Raw genomic sequence first — 14,706 nt, forward strand, 5'->3', positions numbered from 1 at the left:
GGGATCGGGTGGGAAAGTGGAGTTGAAGTCGAAGATAAGCCATAATCTTATAGAATGGTGGAGCAGGCTCTAGGGGCTGTATGGCTTACTCCTGCTCCTATTTCTTATGTCAGGAAGCTCTTTACAGTCAATTCAATATTTTTGAAGTGCAGAACGCGGCAGCCAATTTGCGCATAGTAAGCTCCCACAAACAGCAATGAGATAATGACCAGACAATCTGTTTTTTAACGATGTTGGTTGAGGGATAAATATTGGCTAGGACACCGGGAGAACGCCAGTGTTTTAAAACCATGGGGTTTTTATAAAAGGATTGGGGCTATTAGCCTAATCCTGTTACCAGCTGATGTTCACATATACAGTATTCCAGTTGCTGCCCTGGCTGAAATTAGCAATGCCATTGGGTTTTTTGACAAAATAAACTAAATACTACAATAGAAAGAGAAAATGCTGGAAATACTCAGCAGGTCAGGCAGCATCTGTGGAGAGAGAAACAGAGTTAACGTTTCCGGTCGATGACCTTTCGTCAGAACTGGAAAAAGTTAGCGATGTAACAGATTTTAAGCAAATGCAGGGGCAGGGGAGGAAAGAACAAAAGGGAAGGTCTGTGATCGGGTGGAAGGCAGGATTGATTTAAAAGACAAAACGGATGATTGTACAAAGCAAAAGGGGATGGTAATGGGACAAGTAAAGAAACAAGAGGTGATTCTAGAAGAGGTGTAAATGGAAATGACAGAATCAACAGCTGCCATCTGAAAAAGTAGGGGCAGAGTATATAGTCTGAAATTGTTGAACTCTGTTGAGTCCAGAAGGCTGTAAAGTGCCTAATCGAAAGATGAGGTGCTGTTCCTCGAGCTTACGTTGAGCTTCGTTGGAACAGTGGAGGAGGCCGAAGACAGAGGTCAGAGTGGGAGTGGAGCAGAGAATTAAAGTGACAGGCGACCAGAAGCTCGGGGTCAAGCTTACAGACTGAACGGAGGTGTTCCACAAAGTGGTCACCCAATCTGCGTTTGGCCTTCCCAGTGAGCAGTGAATACGGTATACTAAATTGAAAGAATTACAAGTAAATCACTGTTTCACCTTGAAGGAGTGTGTGCGGCCCTGAACAGTGGGAAGGGAGGAGGTAAAAGGGCAGATGTTGCATCTCCTGCGCTTGCACAGGAAGGTGCCGTGGGAAGGGGACGGGGTGTTGGAGGTGATTGAGGAGTGGACCAGGGTGTCTTCGGAACGCTGGAAGGGGAGAGGAGGGGAAGATGTGTTTGGTGGTGGGATCACGCAGGTCGCGGAAATGGTGGAGGATGATCCCTTGAACGTGGAGGCTGCTGGGGTGGAAGGTGAGGTCAAGGGGAACCCTATCGTGGTTCTGGGAGGGAGGGGAAGGGGTGAGAGCAGAAGTTTGGGAAATGGAATGGACATGGTAGAGGTGAATCCTCGGTTGAGGGAAAAGGAAGACATGTCGGAAGCACTAGTCTGGAAGATGGCATCGTCGGAGCAGATGCAGCGGAGACGGCGAAACTGGGAGAATGGAATAGAGTCCTTACAGGAAGCAGGGTGGGAGGAAGTGTAGTTCAGGTAGCTGTGGGAGTCACTGGGCTTATAGGGGATGTTTGTCAATAGCCTATCCCCAGAGATGGAGACAGAGAAGTTGAGGAAGGGAAGGGAAGAGTCGGAGCTAGACCATGTGAAGGTGAGGGAAGGGTGGAAATTGGAAGCAAAGTGGATGAAATTTTCTGGTTCAGGGCTCTATTTGTGGGCCCAATGTCCTATTTGCCCTTTTAATTTGCTGTTGTACGCAGTAAAAAAGACACCTATTGTCATTGTACATCGACAAAGTGTTCTGTAATTGAGATTAATCAGTGCTCAGCCCTGTGACTGGACTGTAAATGCACTAGCTCTGTTCTTTATCTTGGCAGTTACCCAGAAGAAACTATACTGGGGTATAGGTACTAATAAAAATTGGAATTAGGTGATAACCTATTTAAATATCATAGTCACGTAATAAAACCTCAGAATATTATAGTTCAGTCTTAAGTTGAGGTGAAGCTGCCTCCAGTTCATCTTAATCATATAGCAGCTGTTTTAGTTTCTGCAGTAGTCAATTCATTGTAATCCTTCAATAACATTCTTAATTTACAATGGTCTGTATGACAAATTGTCACAGTGGTCACTGTCCAGGCTGCCTTTATATGCTTACTTCAAAGAATTAATTTATAATTTTGATTTGTTTCCTCAGTTTTGTCTCTCTTAAAATGGTAGGCCGTAGTTCCATAGGCACTAGTACCTCTGTACCTCGACTTAAGTGGCCATTCTTCATATATGTCTCAACAGTGACTCTGACTAATTATTGAACGGTGGGCAAAGCACCATATCCAATTCAATTCAATTTTATTTGTCATATATGCAGCAAACGTGTGTACTGCACAATGAAATGTTGATTTTTACGAGTCCAAGCCCAATCTTGTTCTCACCCAATGTCTACAGATTCCCACTTTCTAGCACAAAGTATCGTGTAGGAGCAGTGGGCTGCGGTCTCCATTCATGATTCCCACGGCAGATGCAGCTGTATAAAAATTGCAGGCTCCCAGGCCACGTCTAATCATCTTTTCTAAAGCATGAAATATAATAATTAGTAGTGAATAATGGCAATCGTTTCTTCGCTGCCTCCCTTTGTAATATTTAGGAATTGTGCAGTCATTCTGTAGAATACATTTCCTGTTTAAACTCCGATCGCAGAATACCCACTTGTTGCCGTACCATTCCAATTTTCTATTCCATACCCTTGTAGCTCCTCTTAGTGAGACAGCTAATTCAGTTGCAATTCCTGCTGCGTTACCAGCACTTTGTACTGTAGGTGTCCATCCACAAGGAATGAGGTTGACACTGCCCTAACACATTACTGCCAGGAAAGAAAGGACTGAAAACTGAAAGATAATAACCCTTTTTGTGGGGTGGCAGTGGCTTGATTACCATTCAGTTTTGAGTTCTGAGCAAGGGTTACTTGGCACCCTGTCTTGTCTCCTTACAGAAGCTGACTGACCTGCTGTGTATTTCTAGAATTTTCTGTGTTTGTTTATTGCTTCTAGCTATGTATCCTTCTTTATTATCATTATTATTTTTCATTTGTTGGTGGTAATTTCTTGCCTGTGCGTACATGTAGTCAGTAACTTTACTCTATCGAGCTTATTTCCCCTATAGCTAGACTATGTTAGTGATTAAAAAGTTTGCAAAGTGGCACCATCCGTTTTGAATCGTGATAGACTCCTGAAAATTGTACATCCAGCAGGGACCAGTTGTTTTAGTCCAATAAAGCAGAACTGGAAGCACTCATGGGGAAGTCAAAGTTGCACTTGCATAATAAAAATCCACGAGAGTGACTTCTGAAGTGATTTTTAAAAATTAATACTGTAAATAAATCTTCAGATCGGATCGGATCCAGCTGTGCCCCTGCCATTTTTCCGCACCTGAAATTGAGTCTGCTCTTTCTGGTGGGGGTGATTTAAACAAACTGACTGTAAATGAATAAAACATTAAATAAAACTTAACAAATTAAATTCGAATTTTGTTGGCCGGGGTGATGATGCACTGCAGTCCCCGCGGTGCCCACCAGTCGCGGAAGGCCTCAAGTGCGCCAGCTGATACCACGTGCTCCATCTCCAGGGCCACCTGGGCGCGAACATGGCCGCGGAAGAGAGGCAGGTAATCGGGCCACATGACCCCTTGTGTCCCTGCCATCACTCTTTTAAACAGTGAAATTAATGTGAGCATTGTTGCTATTGTGATAGAAGTCGCCAGGCTTCTGGACGGTATTGTACTTTTTTAACTTGTTTTTGGTTTCACAGTGACCTTTTTGTGTTTGGTCTATAAAACAACAATACTTGTGGCTTTTCACCAATTTTTCTCTACTTTTATGTCCTCCTCTCCAAAATGTGCTGACTTGGGTGCAGTTTCACTGGTGATATCACCCCCCACCCCCCAAACAATGCATCATCCATCACTCATGTGTGAGACTTCACTGTGCAAGTTGAAAGGTAGTTTTACCATAGCAGGCATCACATAGTGGATGATCCATATCAACTGCCTCCTGAGGTCCCCACCATCACATTCAGCCAATTTGATTCACTCCACATGATATTTTTTAAATTCTTTCATGGGATGTGGGCGCCGCTGGCAAGGCCAACATTTATTGCCTATCCCTAATTGCCCTCAAGAAGGTGGTGGTGAGCCGCCGCCTTGAATACAACTGCGTGGCTTGCTCGGCCATTTCAGAGTCAACCACATTGCTGTGCGTCTGGAGTCACATAGGCCAAACCAGGTAAGGATGGCAGATTTCCTTCACCAAAGGACAGTAGTGAACCATTCCTAATACTAGCTTTTTATTCCAGATTTCTTTAATTGAATTTAAATTCCCCAGCTGCTGTGGTGGGATTTGAACTCATGTCTCCGGCTCATTAGTCCAGGCCTCTGGATTATTAGTCCAGTAACATAACCACTATGCTACCGTACCCGATATCAAGAAACGGCTGAGCAAACTGGATACAGCAAAGTCTATGGGCCCTGACAACATCCCGGCTGTCATGCTGAAGACTTGTGCTCCAGAAAAAGCTGCGCCTCCAGCCAAGCTGTTCCAGTACAGCTACAACACTGGCATCTACCCGACAATGTGGAAAACTGTCCAGGTATGTTCTGTCCACAGAAAGCAGGACAAATCCAGTCCGGCCAATTACCGCCCCATCAGTCTACTCTCAATCATCAGCAAAATAGCTGAATGCCAGAGGTGAGGTGAGAGTGACTGCCCTTGACATCAAGGCAGAATTTGACCTATGTGGCGTCAAGGAGCCCTAGTAAAATTGAAGTCAATGGGAATCGGAGGGAAAACTCTCCACTGGCTGCAGTCATACCTAGCACAAAGGAAAATGGTTGTAGTTGTTGGCGGTCAGTCATCTCAGCCCCAGGACAATGCTGCAGGAGTTCCTCAGGGCAGTGTCCTAGGCCCAACCATCTTCAGCTGCTTCATCAATGACCTTCCCTTCATCATAAGGTCAGAAGTGGGGATGATCGCTGATGACAGCACAGTGTTCAGTTCCATTTGCAACTCCTCAGATAATGAAGCAGTCCATGCAGCAAGACCTGGATGACATTCAGGCTTGGGCTGAAAAGTGGCAAGTAACATTCGCGTCACACAAGTGCCAGGCAATGACTATCTCCAACAAGTGACAGTCTAACCACAGCCCCATGACATTTAATGGCATTACCATCGGCAAATCCCCCACCATCAACATCCTGGGGTCACCGTTGACCAGAAACTTAACTGGTCCAACCACATAAATACTGCAGCTACAAGAGCAAGTCAGAGGCTGGGTATTCTGCGGCGAGTGTCTCACCTCCTGACTCTACAAAGCCTTTCCACCATCTACAAGGCACAAGTCAGAAGTGTGATGGAATACTCTCCACTTACCTGGATGAGTACAGCTCCAACAACACTCGGGAAGCTTGCCAGCATCCAGGACAAAGCAGCTCGCTTGATTGGCACCCCATCCACCACCTTCAACATTCACTTCCTCCACCACTGGCGTACCGTAGTTGCAGTGTGTACCATCTACAAGATGCACTGCAGCAACTCACCAAGGCTTCTTCGACAACACCTCCCAAACCTGCGACCTCTACCACCTGCAAGGGCAAGGGCAGCAGGCACATGGGAACACCATCATCTCCAAGTTCCCCTCCAAGTTGCACACCATCCTGACTTGGAAATATATTGCTGTTCCTTCATTATCACTGGATCAAAATCTTGGAACTCCCTCCCTAACAGCACTGTGGGAGTACCTTCACCACACGGACTGCAGTGCTTTAAGAAGGCAGCTCACCACCACCTTCTCAGGGGCAATTAATGCTGGCCTTCCCAACGACGCCCACATCCCATGAACGAATATAAAATAAAAAAAAAGCCCTGTCTTCCAGCATTATCATGTGCACTCTACAGCAGAGCAATAATGAACAAGAATGCTGGCTCATTTCATTTGCCTATACTGCCCTGGCTGAGATCAGTTGATTCCTGGAATGAGAGGGTTGTCCTATGAGGAGAGGTTAGTAGAATGGGCCTATACTCTCTGGAGTTTGGAAGAATGAGAGGTGATCTCATTGAAACATATAAGATTCTGAGGGGGATTGACAGGGTAGATGCCGATAGGTTGTTTCCCCTGGCTGGAGAGTCTAGAACTAGGGGGTATAGTCTCAGGATAAGGGGTCAGCCTTTTAAGACTGCGATGAGAAGGAATTTCTTCACTCAGACTGTTGTGAATCTTTGTAATTCTCTACCACAGAGGGCTGTGGATGCTCAGTCGTTGAGTATATTCAAGGCTGAGATGGATAGATTTATGAACTCTAGGGGAATCGAGGGATATGGGGAGCGGGCAGGAAAGTGGATTTGAGGTCAAAGATCAGTATTGATCTTATTGAATGGCAGAGCAGGCTTGAGGGGCTGTATGGCCTACTCCTGTTCCTAGTTAATCTGTTCTTATGTTCTTACCTCAGTATAGACCAGGAATTGAATCTGAGCCTGCAATGGCTTGTAGATGGCTCATTATCATACCACATGGAGCACAACAATACACTTTAAAAACATGAGTAGACGTCTCTAGGGTCCCTAATGGTTATGTAACTAAATGCCACAGGTGTTTTGAGACTGTTTCATGAGACCAGGAAGATACCAGATTTTTATTACTGTTCTGTTAGCTGATCTTGGTCACTCTTCTAGTTGCAGTGGCTGATGGTAATTGCGTTCACCAATTGAGAGGTAACATGTGCCCCCTTCTTAAAGGGCCGCAACCAATAAGAACTTTAACCTAAACAAAAATTAAGGGAAACTTAACAAATTAAATCAAAATTCTATTTTCTGGGGTAATGAAGCACTCCAGTCCCACCCCCCCCCTGGCGCCCAGCAGTTGCGGAAGGCCTCAAGTGTGCTGGTGGACACTATGTGCTCCATCTCCAGGGACACCCGAGCACGAACATAGCCGCGGAAAGGATGCAGGTAGTTAGGCCGAACAAACCCCCCTCAACCGCTTGCTGCCTGGACCTGTTAATGGCCACCTTGGCCAGGCCCAGGAGCAGTCCTACGGGGAGGTCCCCCGACCTGCCTGCCTGCCTGCTCCCCTCCGCACCGGGTGACCAAAGATCAGGAGCGTGGTACTGAAGTGCAGCCAAAAATCGAGGAGCAGCCCCTTCAAATAATGGCAGAGGGGTTGCAACCTCTCACATTCCATATACATGGAACAGGGACTCCTCCAGGCCGCAGAAAAGGCAGGCGGCCTGGGAGTCCATGAACCTACTTAAAACCTTATTGCACGGGACTGCTCCGTGCAACACCCTCCAGGCCAAGTCCCCAATAGATAAAGGGAGTACCATCTACCCTCCCACCTGCTTACCTGACTTCATTCCTGTGATCAGGAAGCGACGACGGCACAAGCGGGGCAGACGAGCAGGTGCATTAGTGAAGCTGAGGCGATGTGAACACCGCCCCCCCCCCCCTTCCGAGTATTCTCCTGGCGAATGTGCAGTCACTGGACAATAAGCTGGACGAACTCGGGGAGGCTCACCTTCCAGCGAGACATTAAGAACTGCAACGTCTTGAATTTCACTGAGACTTGGCTTGATCCATCGATACCGGCTTCGGCCATTCAACCAGAGGGATTCAACATTCGCCGGCTAGACCGAACAAAGGACTCGGGGAAGAATAGAGGGGGTGGAGTATGCTTTATGATCAACAATTCTTGGTGTTCCGACGTGGAACTATTTACATCTTCTTGTTCACCCGATCTTGAACACCTGATGATCAAATGCCAACCCTTCTACCTCCCGAGAGAGTTCTCATCCGTGATCATTACAGCGGTGTATATTCCACCACAGGCCGACGCAAATAGGGCACTAAACGAGCTGTATGGGACCATTGGCAGGCTTCAAACTTCCCATCCAGAGGCTGCATTCATCGTGGCTGGCGATTTCAACAAAGCCAATCTGAAGAAAGTACTGCCTAAATACCATCAGCATATCACCTGCCCAACGTGAGCCAAGAACACACTAGATCACGTTTACACTCTGTTCCGGGATAGATACAAGGCCCTCCCCTGCCCTCCCTTCGGCAAATCAGATCACGACTCCATCCTGCTGCTACCCACCTATAGGCAGAAACTGAAACAGGAAAAGCCTGTGATGAGATCTCTACAACGCTGGTCGGATCAATCAGACGCTATGTTACAAGACTGTTTTGATTCCACTGACTGGGATATGTTCCGGAATGCCTTGGACAATGACCTCAACACATATACAGATTCAGTCATTAGTTTCATAAACAAGTGCATAGATGACGTCGTTCCGAGGATTGTTGTACGAACATTTCCCAACCAGAAACCATGGGTAAATGGCGATATCCGTGCTATCCTAAAAGCACGGTCCATCGCATTCAACTCTGGGGACATAGATGAGTACAAGAAATCAAAGTACGAGCTAAGAAAAACCATCAAAAATGCAAAAAAAAATACACAGATAAAGTGGAGTCACACTATCATAGCTCAGATTCGCGAAGGATGTGGAGTGGACTACACTCTATTACGGACTACAAAGGGAAACCCAGCTGTGTCATGCCCAGCAATGCCTCTCTCCCGGACGAGCTTAACACTTTTTACGCCCGGTTTGAGGCCAACAACAACTGGCCTGTTACAAGGGCGCCCGCGGCTCAGGACGACCGGGTCTTCTCAATCTCCGTGGCTGACGTGAGCAAGACTTTTAAGAGAGTGAACACCCACAAAGCACCCGGTCCAGATGGAATCCCTGGGCGTGTCCTTAGAGCATGCGCTGACCAGCTGGCAGCCGTGTTTACGGATATATTCAACCGTTCACTGTACCAGTCTGTAGTCCCCACCTGCTTCAAGATGACATCGGTTATTCCAGTCCCCAAAAAAACAAAAGTAACCTGTTTAAACGACTACCGCCCCATAGCACTCACTTCTGTCATCATGAAGTGCTTTGAGAGGCTGGTCAAAACCCACATCAACTCCTTACTAACTGACACACTGGACCCACTCCAATTTGCTTACCGCCCAAAAAGATCTAGGGATGATGCCATCGCCACTGTACTGCACACTGCCTTATCACACCTGTATAAGAGGAACACCTATGTGAGAATGTTGTTCATTGCTTATGGTTCAGCATTCAATACCATTATCCCCTCCAAGCTTGTCAACAAGCTCAGTGAGCTAGGACTTAACACCTCCCTATGCAACTGGATCCTGGACTTGCTGACGGGCAGACCCCAGGTGGTGAAAATAGGCAGTAACACCTCCTCAACACTGTTCCTGAACACGGGAGCTCCCCAGGGTTGTGTGCTCAGCCCCCTTCTGTACTCCCTGTTTACTCACGATTGCGTGGCCACGCACAACTCCAACTCCATCATCAAGTTTGCTGATGACACTACCGTTGTAGGCCTGATCACAGATGGCGACGAGACAGGCTACAGGGAGGAGGTAAGAGCTCTAGCAGAATGGTGCAAGTACAACAACCTCTCCCTCAACATCAGCAAAACAAAGGAGATGATCATGGACTACAGGAAGCGGCAGGGGGAGGGACACACCCCAATCTACATCGACGGGGCTGAAGTGGAACGGGTCAGCAGCTTCAAATTCCTGGGTGTATTCATTACGGAGGACTTAACGTGGTCACATCACATCGACGTCGTAACGAAGAAAGCATGCCAACGCCTGTTCTTCCTCAGGAGACTGAAGAAATTTGGAATGGCCCCCCAGATTCTCACCAACTTCTACTGGTGCACCATCGAGAGTATCCTGTCCGGCTGCATCACTACCTGGTATGGCAACTGCACCGCCACAGACCGCAAGGCTCTACAGATGGTGAAAGCTGCACAACATACTATAGGAATTAAACTACCTGCTGTCCAGGCTATCTACCCCGAGAGGTGCCGGGGGAAGGCCCTGAGAATCATCAAAGACGCGAGCCACCCCAGCCACAACCTCTTCGCCCTGCTCCCGTCCGGTAAGAGATACCGAAGCATACGGTCTCATACCAGCAGGTTTCGAAACAGCTTCTACCCCCAGGCCATAAGACTCATGAATGTATAATTTATTATTATTTATTACTGTTGTTTTATTTATTACTGTATTTCTATTCGTATTTTATCATTGTTATGCCATATTTATTCCAATGTTGGGAGGACTCGTAAAAATCAACATTTCATTGTGCAGTACACACGTCTGCTGCATATATGACAAATAAAATTGAATTGAATTGAGTAGCTGATCTTGGTCACCGCGGCAGTGGGGCTGCAGTAATTGATTTCAATATCGCTTAGTTTAAAGTAGAAAAGCAACCAGTGTTGCATCTCCTGATCATTATCTGGACCTTTTCTGGAAGTGTGTGTGATGATAATATTGGGCTCAAGCTGTTATCAAAAGTCATAAGTTCCATGTGAACCCAAAGTCATATCCTACAAACACCACACCTTTTTGGCAGATGATTGCTAGAAGGAATATTACTAAGCTAGTAGTCTGCTGCACTTGTTGTGGTCATTCCTCTACTCCTAGCCCTTCTGGACAACAAACACAGACATTACAGAAGCTATGACCTTCTAACTCATGTCCCAATTATATGCTTACTGGCTTGTTAACAGGAGGATAGAGAACCCACTTATCACATAGGCTAACAAGCCTTACTCTTCTTACAGCAGGCAGATACTACTGAACTCTCATGCAACAAGGTCACCCAGCAATAAATATGTGGATGAGATTATTGGCTGAATGCTAATCTGAACTGGTAGTGTCTTGACTCTGCATTGATTGGATAAGTAACAAGCAATCTGACTACCTTACTGGAGAATCATTCGGCATAACTGTCTACATATAGCATGTGATGGGGTCTCATGATTCCAGGCTTTAGGCTACAAAAAGTCTTGACCCCCAAAGCATGGTGTTATTTCAAATCTTCAATGTGTATAGTCTACTTGTGATAACTTGAATTTGTGCAAAAAAATTTGAAATATCCAATATTTTGATTTAAGCAATGTAAATAATGCAACATTGTGGGAATTTAGTGCTTAAAATTGAATGATCAGATCATTTGAATTTAACTTTGAATTAAGAGTAGACTGTATCCCTAACTGCCACGTGAATGACTTTCAGCAGTTCAATAAAAATGTGGAACTTTGTCCTGTTTACAAGAAAAGTATGTAATTTAATACATCATTTTGTTTTTAAAGATCAAGATGAAGGGGCTGTATTGCCAGTTGGCTGAATCTAATGAAGACATAAAATTTGTGTTTCAAGACAAGGTTAGTACCAAATTTGGAAATTAAGTTAAGCAAGCACATGGACACATCAGGAATTGTTATCCTGGTTTGATTTCATAGGAACAGGAGTAGTCCATTCAGCCCCACAAGCCTGTTCTGCCATTCTATTAGATCAAGGCAGTTATTGATTCAAGATGTTAGAAAGTGTGAGCGCAAAGCTTGAGTGGTTTAGAACTATTACCCACATCCAAAATTTTACACTTCTTCCTTGTAATGATTCCAGCACACTGGACATCAGTACGAACATGAGCTGCCTGCATGCTCCATTTTAAAGCACATCTGTACAAAAGAAACAAAGACTGATATTATTGTAAGTTTAATGAAAAATATCTTTTGGTTGATTACTGACAAATTCTATACCCAATATATCTATAACTGCATAATCTAAAGTTTTGCAGCAAGCGTAGGGTTGTCTTGTCACAACAATAAGGTATTGCATCTCAAAGATGTCAGTTTTCAGGGTATCACCTGTCCATAGGACAAAAATTTAAATGAGGACGTGTCTGTCAAGTCCCGATTCAAATATCTGATTGACTAAACATAACTGAGTTAAAACTCAGTTCAATTCACACGGTAACTACAATGAGGGACAAGTATCTTTTACTACATCAGGCACCCTTAATGTAGTAAAACGTCCCAATATGCTTCACAGTAGCATAATCAGACAAATATTGACACTGAGCCAAAGAAGGAGATATTCGGTCGAGTGACTAAAAGCTTGGTCAAAGAGGTAAGTTTTAAGGAATGTCTTAAAGGAGGAGGGAGAGACGGAGAGGTTTGGGAGGGAATTCCAGAGCTTAGGGCCTAGATGGCTGAGGGCACGGCTGACTTTGGTTGGGGGAAGGAAGTGGGCAATGCACAGGAGGTCAGAAATGGAGGAACACCGAGCTCGCTGAGGGTTGTAGGACTGGAGGAGATTACAGAAATGGTGATGAGCGTCTAGGACGTTGCTTGTATGCAAAAGATGATTAGCTTATACTGGGCTGATGACAAGAATCATAGAATGATTACAGCACAGAAGGACGCCATTCGGCCCGTCGAGCCTCTGCAAGAGCACTTGAGCAAGTCCCACTCCCCCGCCCTTTCCCTGTAGTCAAATAAATGAAGTCAATTAATTTGGCTCCTGTTTGCCACTATAAATGCAGTGAACATGCCTCATTCGGAAGACGCACTCATTGTGAATTTGTGAAGTCAGAGGTCCATTCTAGTATAAATTCTGGTGCATTGTAAACCCACATCTGTGTTAACAAAACAACATTACTGGCCAACAACCCTCCCACTTGTCCCAGCCATGCTGGAGATAGTTTCAGTGCGACTGGTTCCTTCTCCTGTAGGTCAAACATAAGCTAAAACATAAATAAAATGTTGGAATATGCCAGCGCACAGTGTGCAAGTGGATCATTATTTTCTTTTTCTTTAAATCCCCCTTATTTGAACCGTGCCAAAAGGACCCAGGCCCAAGGCAAGTCCAATTACAATAACTTGAGCAAAATACTGCAGATGCTGGAAATCTAAAATAAAAACAGAAAATGCTGGAAAACGCTCAGCCAGTCAGGCAGCATCTGTAGAGAGAAACTGTTTGATGCGCTATCAATTCTAATAAAAGGCTGAGCAGAGTTCAGAACGACAGGCTTTTATTAACTACTGAATTGCACTTCAGACAGATCAGGACTATGCCTCTAGTGGACGACCGAATGCCAGGAGCTGCCATGCGGCCGCTCTTATACTCGGTAGCCCAGGGGCGGAGTCAGCTGAGGCATAGTCAGGCACAAGAGTGAACGACAACAACAACAACAACAACAGTGAACACAGTGAACTACAGTGGTTTACCACACTGTTCAAGTCTGAAATGTTTTTCTCTCCACAGATGCTGCCTGACCTTCTGAGTGTTTTGCAGCATTTTCTGTTTTAATTTTACTATAAGTTGTCAACAACAACTTGTATTTATATAGCGCCTTAACGTAGTAAAATGTCCCAAGGCACTTCACAGGAGTATTATCCCTCTCAATTCGACACCGAGCCAAGTAAGAAGATATTTGGGCAAAAGAGGTAGGTTTTAAGGAGTGTCTTAAAGGAGGAAAGAGAGGTGGGAAGGTTTAGGGAGGGAATTCCAGAGCTTGGGGCCTTGGCAGCTAAAGGCAAAGCCACCAAGAGTAGTTAGGACAGAATTAGGAGTACAGGGAATAGGAAGCTTTACTTCTTCCAACCCCTTGATGTTGTTCGTGAAATCACCCTGCAGTATAAACTGGGTCGTCTCACCAAGAGGCACAACTGTGCATCAGTGAGGCACAAACAAGGTATTCAGTAAAGGTTAAACAGTGCTAATGTCTTGTTGCTAGGCACATGGTTAACAAAACATTTTTCTTTATTTTTTAGGAACCTCTTCCTAGTGTAAGTGACCATTATGTCAAGTTACAGGTTAAAGTGTGTGCTTTCAGTCCTGTGAATACAAAGGTAAGTCTACTTCAGTATGTGCATATATGCACTTGGGTATATATAAAATATATGCTCAAACTAGAGCGGGCTGTATTTTGTTTAAACATGATTTTGTGTTGCATTTTATCATTAGCCTTTCCTATTTCTTTTTTTCTACTCTCCTTTATTTTTACACCATCATTGTTTCCATATGGCTTTTATTTATCTTAGACTGGGTATTATGTAATGAGAAAGGATTAATTAGCAATCTTGTTGTACGAGGCCCCTTGGGCCGGAGCGATCATAATATGATCAAATTCTTCATTAAGATGGAGAATGAAGTAGTTGACTCAGACACTAGGGTCCTAAATTTAAATAAAGGAAACTATGATGGTCTGAGGTGCGAGTTGGGTAGGATTGATTGGGTAATGTCACTCAAAGGGTTGACGGTGGATAGGCAATGGCAAACATTCAAAGACCGCATGAATGATCTACAGAATTTGTTCATCCCAGTTTGGCATAAAAATAAAGCAAAAAAGGTGACTCAACCGTGGCTAACCAGGGAAATTAGGGATAACATAAGATCCAAGGAGAGGACATATAAATTGGCCAGAAAAAGCAGTAATCCAGAGGATTGGGAGCAGTTTAGGATTCAACAAAGGAGGACAAAGAGATTAATTAAGAAAGGGAAAATAGAATATGAGAGTAAGCTTGCAGGGAACATAAAAACTGACTGCTTTTATAGATATGTGAAGAGAAAAAGATAGGTTAAGTCCAGCGTAGGTCCCTTGCAGTCAGAATCAGGGGAATTTATAATGGGGAACAAAGAAATGGCAGACCAATTAAATACATATTTTGGTTCTGTCTTCACAAAGGAGGACACAAATAACCTCCCAGAGATGTCGGGGAACATAGGGCCTGATGAAAGGGAGGAACTGAAA

The 14,706-nt window shown here is 44.8% G+C and overlaps 1 protein-coding gene across 6 annotated transcripts in view; it reads left to right on the forward strand.

The window, feature by feature from the left end:
* The window catches only part of cryzl1 (crystallin, zeta (quinone reductase)-like 1), a 73,777-nt gene that overhangs the window by 3,431 nt on the left and 55,640 nt on the right, over window positions 1–14,706 (forward strand). For 3 of the 6 annotated variants that reach the window (XM_086007120.1, XM_086007123.1, XM_086007125.1), the window contains exons 1-3: window positions 10,954–10,971; window positions 11,261–11,332; window positions 13,727–13,804. In XM_086007120.1, coding sequence (XP_085863246.1) covers window positions 10,969–10,971; window positions 11,261–11,332; window positions 13,727–13,804 — 153 coding nt within the window. In that variant the 5' untranslated portion in view covers window positions 10,954–10,968. Of the gene's footprint in view, window positions 1–10,953; window positions 10,972–11,260; window positions 11,333–13,726; window positions 13,805–14,706 lie in introns of those variants that run through there. The other 3 variants (XM_086007122.1, XM_086007121.1, XM_086007124.1) reach the window with 2 other exon arrangements.

This window comes from Somniosus microcephalus, chromosome 14 (assembly GCF_052327205.1).
Source record: "Somniosus microcephalus isolate GS21.2 chromosome 14, FLI_Smic_1.0, whole genome shotgun sequence".
In the NCBI taxonomy this organism is placed as follows: domain Eukaryota; kingdom Metazoa; phylum Chordata; class Chondrichthyes; order Squaliformes; family Somniosidae; genus Somniosus; species Somniosus microcephalus.